The sequence below is a fragment of the Monoraphidium neglectum genome (genome assembly GCF_000611645.1).
Source record: "Monoraphidium neglectum strain SAG 48.87 unplaced genomic scaffold scaffold02240, whole genome shotgun sequence".
Lineage (NCBI taxonomy): Eukaryota > Viridiplantae > Chlorophyta > Chlorophyceae > Sphaeropleales > Selenastraceae > Monoraphidium > Monoraphidium neglectum.
The window spans coordinates 1-9,917 of record NW_014011388.1 but is presented as its reverse complement, the minus strand read 5'-3'; the positions used below and the strand labels follow the sequence as shown (position 1 = coordinate 9,917).

Below are 9,917 nucleotides of genomic sequence, written 5' to 3'. Positions count from 1 at the left end.
GGCGGCAGCCGCTCCCAACCCTTTCGCTGGCTTCGATGCGAGCGCGTTTTCGGGCTCTGGCTCTGGCTCCGGCTCGGGGCCGACGATGGCGGCATCGCCAGCGGCGGCGCCTGTGGAGGCGTTGGGCAGCATCTCGCTGGAGGATGGGGCCAACAGCAGCGACAGCATAGAGATCACTGGCAGCAGCAGTGACAACGACGCCGCAGCCGCCGTGGCCGCCGGGGTCTACCCCTACGGCACCGGCCGGAGCAGCGGCAGCGGTGGCGGCGGCGGCGGCAGCGGAGGGCCCGCGGTCGGCGCAGCGGCGGCGGGCTTTGGCAGCGATCTGAACGCCGGCCGGCCCGAGTGCCGCGCGCTGTCGGTCGCGGCGCGCGGCGGGGCGGAGCGGGAAATGTGCGCGCACGTGCGGCTGGCGCCGCTGCGGCCGAAGGACGCCGCGCCGCTCAAGGTGGCGGTGTCGCTGGGCGGCAGCCTGTTTGCGGCGCCGGCGGGGGATTTTGGGCAGCTGCTGCAGTGGGGCATGGGGGAGGGCCTGGCGGGCGGCGGAACGCTGCCGGCGGGCGGCCACAGGTGAGCCTCGCGAATTCAGTGGAGCGGGTGCCGTGCTGCATGGGATGGATCAGTCAAAGCGCCGTGTGCTGTGGAGCCTGCTGTGCGTGGTTCCAAAGCCTGATTCGGAGGTTTGGGGGAAATGCACGTTTTCACTTGGGCGTGGTGAGAAGCCAGCGCCTGAGGCGGAGCCCGTCACCCGTAGCTGTCGGGGGAGGGGGGAACTTCCTCTTTATCCAGCTCCTAATCGACGGCCGAGCACGCGCTTGCAAGTGCTGACGCCCTCATATTTCGGCCCCTGTGTGCGCCTCACCGCCAAAACAGGGCCGAGCTGGAGGACTGGGACTCTGCGCCCTGCGCGGAGCTGCGGCCGCGCGCGTCCCCGCTCGACCCGCCGCCGGAGGCTTCCAGGAGCGCCGTCACATGCCTGGCCGCCCACCCGCCCTCGGGGCGCCTGTGGGCTGGAACCAGCGACGGGCGCGTGCACTGCTGGGAGGCGGCGCCGGGCGCGGCAGCGCGGTGGCTGCACTCGTGGGCGGCGCACTCGGGCAAGGTGAAGGCGATTGCGGTATCCCCTTGGGGCCGCGTCTTTACAGGTGAGCCCTGGGTCCACGGCGCTCGCCTGTGTGCGAGCGTGGGCGCGGGGCGCGCGGGGTTGCCGTGGGCTTGAGCAGTGCGGCAGCAGCAGACTACCCTGGAACCACGCACACTCGTGTGGCCTTCCAAGCTTCTGAATTTTGTTTGTGACAGCAGTTTGTGAAGCGTTCCTTTAGCCTCCCACCGCCCTCTTGTTGTGCCCCTGTTTCTGCTTCGGCGTGGGCTGACCGGTAATAGCAAACTCCCCTTCCCAGGGGCTGCGGCGGGCGCCATCCGGCTGTGGAGCTACGAGCCGTGCTCCAGCCCCGTCCAGCCGCCGCGGCAGATCCGCAATCTGCGGAAGCTTCAAGGCGGCGTGCCACATGGCAAGGTGCGCTGAAGGCCAGGCTGCCCGAGGCGGGCGGGTGGAGAGCCGCCGGGTGCACCAAGGGGCCTCCGCCACGGCACCTAGGCTCGGCTGTTCGTTTCTGCCGGGACAAGAATGGGCGGGATCAAGGCGGCCCCTGCCAACCTGTGACGACGTGCGCCGCGGCCGCGCTCCTCGCGCTGCTGCCCCAGGTGTGCCGGCTGGCGGTCAGCTGCGGGGGCCGCGTGATGTGGAGCTGTGGCCGGGAGACGCTCACCCTCTGGAGCGCGTATAGTGAGCCTTCGCTTTCTGCCTTCTTACGCACGTGTGGTGTGTGTGTGTGTGTGTAACCGAGTGCGTGTGATTGTGTGTGTGTGTGTGTGTGTGTGTGTGTGTGTGTGTGTGTGTGTGGATCTTCTTGGCGCATTCAAAGACGCCTGACGTTGGGCTTGCTCCCCCTCGGCCTATATGCCTACGTCGCTCTTTGGGATGCTGACTGTGGTGCCCAAACGGCACAGACCAGACTCTGCCTGGGCAGCAAGGGATGCAGCGGTGAGTTGCACAACCCAAACCGGTCGCCCCGCTCTGCGTTATCGCGGGCATGCAACGACGCCAAAACATCTGACTCCAAACCGCAGACGGCCAGCACCTGGGGACCATCAACCCCGAGGGCCCGGAGAGTGTCGACGCATATGGCGGCGGCGGCGCAGCTCCGTTTGACCCGTCGGCGGTCAACCCGCGCTGCGGCCTTGACGTGCGGACGCTGCTTCGGGCGCGTGAGGCGGCGTTTGTGCCGGATGAGGGGGAGGGGGAGGAGGCGGAAGACGCTGCAACGGAGGCGCTCAAGTCGGTGGCCAAAGGGGCTATCAAGGTGGGCCCCTGCTTGCGCCTGGGGACGACAAAATGACAAACCTGTAGGCGACAATTCGCCGGATCCTGCAGGAGCAAATGGATTCCTTGGGCAAGGGGCTTTTGATTACGGGCTGAAGCTGTAATCTGCGAACCGCCAGCGGTCAGGGTGGGGTGGTGGGGCCTCTTGGTGGTGTGCATCTGCCGCCAACCAGGGGTGTTTAGGTGGCCCCGACGGCGTGCGATGGCCTTGCGAGTCGCCTGCGGCCCTGCCGCTTGGGCCCGTGTGGCGTCTGCCCACGTCAACGCCTAAAGGGAACCTGTTGCATAAGGCGGTGTCCGTTTCGACCGTTGGACTTCACACACTGTTCACCATGCATGCATCTATCATCAAGTGCCCGTTTGCGTGATACCACCATGGTCACAGCAACAATACACCATGCAGCACCTTTATGATTCAACATATCGCATCCACCAAACCACCAACCCCCAGGCCGGCAAGCTCCTGGGGAAGCTAGGCAAGAAGCTGGAGGCGGCAGTCAACAGCGCCGCCGCAGCCGCAACCGCGGCCAGCGCCGGCCACCCTGCCGGCGGCAGCCCCCGCTCGGCCGCCTCCGCGGGCTACCCCGGCGGTGGCTTTGGCGGCGGCAGCACGGGCTCGACGCGCGGCAGGGGCGCAGACGCCGCGGACGCGGGCGCGGGCGGCAAGGCGGTGCGGTGGGGGGCGATCAAGGCGCTCGAGCCGGCGGCGGATGGCTGCGTCTGGGTGGGCTACAACAAGGGGCTTTTGGAAAAGTACTCTGAGACTGGGCAGCTTCTCTGGAGCTCCGGCGCGTTTGCTCCAGGCATCACGTCCCTCGCATCCGTCGGGGCCTCGATCTGGGTCGGCGGCCTTGACGGCCGCGCGTGGGCGCTCGACGGCGGCAGCTGCGCGGCGCTGCGCGCGTGGCGCGCGCACTCGTTCCCGCTGTCCGCCATCGCCGGCGGCGCGGGGCCGGCGGTGTGCACCCTCGCCCGCGACGGCGCGATAAAGGCCTGGCCGTCAGAGGAGCCGCCGCCGGCCGAGGTCGCGGCCTGGGCGGCCGCGGCGGCGAGCGGCGAGTGCCTGCAGCAGCAGCGGCTGCGGGTGTTCGCCGGGACGTGGAACGTTAACGAGGGGCGGCCGAGCAGGGCGGGGCTGATAGAGTGGCTGGGCGAGCGGTCCAAGGCGGCGCAGCTGGTGGTGGTCGGGCTGCAGGTGGGGGTCGTGTGTCGTTGAGGGAGTGCGTGCACATGTGTGTTCGTGTGCGTGAGTTTACGGTGCAAAAGTGTGAGCGGGGCTTGCACTGTGCATGAGGGTGTGTGTGTGTGTGTGTGTGTGCGTGTGTTTGTGAGTGAGTGTGTTTGTGTGTGTGTGTGTGTGTGTGTGTGTGTGTCGTCCAATACATGTTTGCATGTGAGTATGTATGTACAGGTCAGTGAGCTTGTGTGCGCAGGCCCTGGCGAGAGCTCAAAAGTATGTGATCTTGCACGATTGCCGTTCTTAGTGGTGTCCAGATGGAAAGCAAAGGCAGAGATTGGTCATGGGCGCACGGCCTGCAGGGGTCGAGGCTCACTCGCCCAGTTCCACGTCTGTCGGGGCCGTCGTTTGCTGCAACACCGCACTAAACCTGTGTACCCCACACCGTCCTGGGACCCCCACAGCCTCATCTGAACGCAACTCAACCCTCGCACTCGTGCCCCACTTCAACCTTTTAAACAGGAGATGGAGATGGGCACCAGCAGCGTTGCAATGGACCGCATCTATTCAAATCTGGCTAAGGGGCGCCTCGAGGCCGGCAACAACAAGGCGCAGCTGTGGGCGGGCGAGGTGGCGGAATGCCTTGCAGGCGGCGCGGCCGCGTGGGCGCGGGTCGGGCTGCGGCAGATGAGCGGCATCCTCATCGTCGCGTTTGTCAGGTGGGCGCCGCGTGCCGGCGCGGGCGTGGCGCGCGCTGGCCATTTGCCCTGATTGGCGCGTGTTGATGCACTGGATGCATTGGAACAGTTCGGAGTTGCAGCAGGCAACCTTGACGACAAAATGTGTTTCTTTTGTGTGTGCTACCATGCCGACTAGAACGCTTGGGTGGCGGCAGCATCCGGACGACTGCAAAGCCTCTGCGCCCTGGTTTGACCAGGGGCTCAACTTACCCTTGGAGCACAGGGACGGCTCCGCCCAACACGCCCGCACACGCGTCGCCAGGGCGGCAGCTCGTTTGACTGCCGCACCCCCCCCCCCCTCGCCTTCCATCTCGCGATGGCCGGCCCCAGGTCTGAGCTGCGGCGCCACGTGGGGGAGGTCGCGACTGCATCAGTGGCGTGCGGCGTGATGGGCGTCGGGGGCAACAAGGGGGCGGTGGCCATAAGCTTCAGCCTCATGCGGCGGCGGGTCATGGTGGTGACGTCACACTTTGCAGCGCACCAGGTGGGGTGGAAATGGGCTGAGCTGGGTCGGGTTTTGATTTCTTTGATGCATCAGCTGTTTTTCCCTTGGTCTACCAGCCCTTGAGTATCATTGACTGCGGCAAACGCCAGCTGATGCCGATTGCCCCGCGGCCGTGAGAACAAAAGCTTGTACAGTTGCAGCGCGTGGTGCAGTCACATCGCAACCCGCACGCTCTGCCTCCGCCTGTCTGCGCCACCGGCTTTCTGTGCGCAGTCGTCCGGCCCGTTTATTGACCAGTCAGCATCTCCTTTCAGCGCGAAGCGTCAGCTCCCTGACCTGCCTCACAAACGCACAATGGACCCACCCATTGCTCCAGGCATATGCCAATTGATACTGCAACAACCGCGGCAATCAACCCATCCACAGGACAAGGTGCAGTCCCGCAACGCCGATTACGCTAAGATCGTCCGCGGCCTGCGCTTCCACAACACACCCATCTCCGCGCACGCGGCCGGCGGCGACGACGGCGGCGGCGGCGGCGGCGATCCAGGTGGGTCGCACGCACGCGCACCGAAAAGTGGTGCCTTGTCGGCCGCGGCGGCGTGCGAGGCGGGCTGTATAGTGATGGCACCAGGCCGCTGTGGCGCTGTGATGGACTTTTCGTCCTGTCTGACTGAGTCATCCTGTGCCGCTCCCATTGCGCAGACGGCAGCGGCAGTGGCGGCGACGAGTCCTGGGGCTCTGGCATGCGGGACGCAGACCTGCTGATCTGGGTGAGTGGCCGCAGGGGCTGCTGCTTGTGCTCATGGGCTCACTCACGGCATGGGGCGGGAGGGGGAGGGATGGGATGGCTTGCGGCCTCCGCCAACGGTGTGTGTGTGTGTGTGTGTGTGTGTGTGTGTGTGTGTTTGCATGCGTCCTCATTTGTCCAAAGAAGGCAGCGGCCGAGGCACTGAGAGGTCCCTGGGCGACTCTGCCCGCAGCCACAGCTACGGCTTGCCCCCGCCCATTGTCAATGTCCCAGCCAGCATTCTTTCGTCTCTCTCACCTTTTCAAGACTGCTGTAAACACCATACACACTGACCCACATACACAAACATGCATCCACACGCACGGTTGCGCGCACATGCACGCTCCTCACAACCCACGCACGCGCATGCACCCGCACCCCACCCCTCCGCCGCAGGTGGGCGACTTCAACTATCGGGTGGACGGCGCCCCGGACTTCGCGCCCCAGCCGGAGACGCCTGAGCACAGCCGCAACGACCAGCTGTACCACTTCGTTCACGGCAAGGTGTGGCGTCGACGCCCGCGGGCGGGGCGCTGCACGCGTGAAAGGGGTCTTTCTTGACAAGATTTTTGTTGAGAAGCAAAATCTTGTTGTTCCCAGGCGGAGGGGCAGTCCGCTGGCCGACGGTCTGTAGGGCCTGTGGCAACATATGCAGCCCATGCTAACGCAGCAGGTCGTCCCCACCTACAACCTGCCGCGTGACACGCCCTTGGATCCCACGACACCAGTCTTCACACACCCTGCTGTCTCGTCAGTGGACCTCCTCAGATCCTGCACCACCTTGCCCCCCAATGAAAACTCCACCCCCACACTCTTCTGTGTGTTGGTGCGCCCCCGCATAGATCTCTCGGCGGCACCACCTGGAGTTATTGGAGGGCGACCAGCTCCTGCGGCAGGCGCGGCTGGGGGCGGTGTTTGTGGGCCTGGCCGAGGGCCCCATTACCTTCATGCCCACCTACAAGTTTGAGAAGGGTGAGAGGGGTCGGTCGGTGTGTGCGGTGAAGGGTCCGGCCGGATCTTGCCGCTTCGAAAAAAAGTGGGGGGGGTCGCAGTCGGGTTTTGTGGCAGGCGGTGCGTTTCCGCAGTGTTTGGGCCGCCAGGCGCCTTATCCCCACCCACGGCGGTTGCGGTCCGTTGTCATGTGAGGCAAAGAATTGCCTGCCAGCTGCCACACCTCTACACAGGCCACAGATCCTCAATCCGCCCATCCAACAATCACCCAAACCAGGCCGGGAGTCGAGCGAGCGCCAGCCGTTCTACGATCAGGGGGAGAAGAAGCGCGTGCCCGCCTGGACGGACCGCATACTCTTCAGGGGCGGCGCCGCGCAGGCCAGCCCGCTGCTGATGCCCACAGCGGCGGAGCCAGAAGAAGTGCGGGTGAGGGCGCCTGGGGTCGGGGCGGCCCTGCATCATAATTCTGGCGCCCAACTGATGACGCAGAAATAGTGACCTTTCTGATCCTTTCTGTTGGTGTTCACCAGCGCTGCGACTCCTGCAATCGTGGCCTGCGGGACAGAGCGCGTGGTTGTTCGTATGAGGCTGGTCTGACCCGTCCCAACCGCTGTCCCCGTCCGCCGCCGCCCGGGCAGGCGGCGCTGGCTGAGCAGTCGGCGGGCAGCTACGGGTCCTGCATGGAGGTCAACGACTCGGACCACAAGCCGGTGTACTGCCTGCTGGACGTGGCGCTGCCCGCATTTGAGCAGGTGTGTGTGTGTGGGGGGGGGTAAGTAGACAGCGATCGAGGAAAGCGTAAGTGTCGGCTGCACTGACAGATTGTGATCCACAGGTGACACAGAACCTGGTTGACACAACTTGTGGGGCCGCGACCATCTTCACATCGTGGCGGTGTGAAATAAGTGTCAGGGCGCCCTGCGCTCAACAATTGGCAGCCACATTTACGCGTGGCCCCCTTCCGCCATGCCCCACCATTCTGCGGCGATCGCCGCTGCAGGAGGCGTCGCGCCGCACAAGCCTGCGCGCTATCGCGGCCGCCGCCTCGGCGCGCGGCGACGACCGGACGCTGCTGCAGCTGCAGCCGCAGGCGGTACGCCTGGACGCGGGCGGTGGCCACACGGGCGCTGTCCGCCTGCACAACCCGGGCCCCAGCCCAGCTGCCTTCACCCTCATCGGCCCGCCGCCGTTTGGCGGGTTGCCGCCTTGGCTGGACGCGACCCCTGCGACGGGCGTGGTGCCTGCAGGGGGGACAGTCGAGGTGCTCCTGCAGGGCTGCCCGTTCCTGCCGCAGTGGGGGCTGGTCGGCCCGCAGGCCGTGCAGCTGTCGGTGGCGGCGTGCGCGCAGGGCGGCGCGGGCGCGGCGGCGTGGCCGGTGGGCGGCGCGATGGCAGGGTTCACTGCCTCGCAGCTGACGGTGCGTCTGCAGTAAGCAAGATGCTCAGGCACAGCGGCGCGCCTTGTGCACTGCTGGTGCTCTGCTGGCCCGCACGCCTCCCTGCCGCTCCCGTTTTTGTTTCCCGCCCCCTGCTATGGGCGGCGCCCCACCCGTTAACATGGGGCGCGTCTGAGGATTGTTTCAACATCCTCTGGCCTGTAATGTGGGAGCAGATGCCTGACGCGGCCTGTTCAATTGTGAGCGTCGAGGCCACTCGCAGTTTGTGCTGGTGCTCAGATCGTCACAGCAGGGCCCACCGCAGTGGCTCAGTTGTGTGGCTGGCTGTGCCTCGTATTTGATAGATCGTTGTCATTCTAATTGTGACAGCCTCTGCAGGCGACGGCGCAAGGTATGCACCCTGCACAGTCAGGGCTGCTCGCAGCCGCCGGCGCAGGCCGGGTCAGGTCCATCCAACCCAAGAAGCTGCGGGGCTCTCAACCACCGTGTCCCGCACACGCGATGCCTCTGAAGATCCAACACAATAATTTCTTCAACAACAACACCGAATATCTTCATTCTCCGAGGTCGGCCGAGACGGGAGTGCCGCGCAACTGCGCACGACTGGTTGAGGAGCTGCTCCGGCATTCAAACCACGCATATCGATTCTTACGTGGTTTAGCTTTGCTTGAACTTGTAGCTCGACCAGAGTCGACGACTCTGTGCCCTTCACAGCTGCAGAGCGGTTGTCGACCCAGTCTTCTCTGAATAGGGGATCCCCACAACTGGCAGCCTTTTAAAGAGAACACTAGAGGCTAGGTTATCTAACATGCCCGGCGACGGGCGCCGGGTGGCTCCGATGGGGCCGTCTGGGGCCCATCTCCTGGTGGCAGTCGTGATACTGGTGGCGTACGCCTCTACAGCAAGAGCGCAGTGCGTCCCAGGTACTTGGATAGCATCAATTGCGATTGGCTGGCTGCAACGTGTTGAGGCACTGTGGGGGAGCGAATAGCTTTCGCGAAGCCCCGCTGGCTTGAGAAGCCCACAGCAGGGGCTCATGCGCGCCGTATTCGTAATAGGAAGTCATGCGGGGAGTGTTTGTGGCTGTCCCAGCCGTTTCCACGCCGCAGGCGCCACCCCTCCACCGACCGCCGCGCCGCGCCCCGCCCGCGCGCAGTGATGGGCGAGTTTGTGCTCACAGGCCTCAGCCGCCCCGACGGCAACCGCGTGAATCACGAGGCCGGCGTGTGCCTTCCCCAGTTCACCATCAACGTCACGTCGAACTGCCAGCTGACGCTGCGGCCAAAGTACTCGCTGTCGTCGTACATTTCGCTGCTGCAGGCCGGCCGCGACGGCACGGGCCAGCCCAACATCCCGCTGGCCAGCGACAGCGCGGCGCTGGTGGCGGACGCCATAAACAATAGAGCGGGGTACTACTACCTGAACCCCATCCACTGCCCCCAGTCTTACGGCATGAAGATCAAGGGCTCGCGGCTGCTGTCGTCAGGTGCGACCTGACCGGCCTGGGCGCGAGCAAGCACGCAGCTCAGCGCAGCGGTCCAGGGTGGATGGTGCGCGTGGAGAGCCTCTGGTGTGGCGCCCGGGATGCTGTTGAAGGTGGAGGAGCATGGCACCAGTGGCCGTGGGCAACCACGAAAATGGCATGCAGGTCTGCAACCAGGGGTGCAGTCCACCGATCCGTGCCCGGCTGCGGGCGCCGGCCCAACGGGCAGCAGAACGCCTTCCGCGCCGTCCCTATCATGCGCTGAATTGGAATGATGGCCTGCCTCGTCACGTTTACGGTGTTCAGACGTGGCGACGCTCCTCAAGCGCGGGCTGGAGGTGGATGACGATGTCCTGCCAAACGTGGCCTTCACCCCCAACGGCCTCACAATATCTTGGCGGACGGCGGGGCCCGTGGCACAGGAGCTGTCCTACACGGTGGGGGGCGGGGCCGAGGACGTGTGGGGTGGGGACGGGCGGCAGTGGAATGGCAGTGGTTGGCGTGAAAAACGAGGCTGGGGTGGCGCGGACAAGTGCTGTGGTGGTTCGAGGT

At 65.4% G+C, this 9,917-nt stretch overlaps 2 protein-coding genes across 2 annotated transcripts; both read left to right on the top strand.

The window, feature by feature from the left end:
* Positions 1–85: 85 nt before the first annotated feature.
* Positions 86–7,918, top strand: MNEG_10251 (hypothetical protein; the record flags this gene model as incomplete). Its single annotated transcript, XM_014041278.1, has 15 exons — positions 86–570; positions 874–1,145; positions 1,401–1,516; positions 1,705–1,786; positions 2,131–2,363; positions 2,835–3,578; positions 4,083–4,279; positions 4,631–4,784; positions 5,172–5,295; positions 5,451–5,518; positions 5,932–6,039; positions 6,378–6,507; positions 6,764–6,912; positions 7,125–7,238; positions 7,487–7,918. 15 exons carry the CDS (start codon positions 86–88, stop codon positions 7,916–7,918), a joined length of 3,408 nt encoding a protein of 1,135 aa, XP_013896732.1.
* Positions 7,919–9,040: 1,122 nt separating this feature from the next.
* On the top strand, positions 9,041–9,379 carry MNEG_10250 (hypothetical protein; the record flags this gene model as incomplete). Its single annotated transcript, XM_014041277.1, has 1 exon — positions 9,041–9,379. One exon carries the CDS (start codon positions 9,041–9,043, stop codon positions 9,377–9,379), a length of 339 nt encoding a protein of 112 aa, XP_013896731.1.
* Between the last annotated feature and the right edge of the window lie 538 nt (positions 9,380–9,917).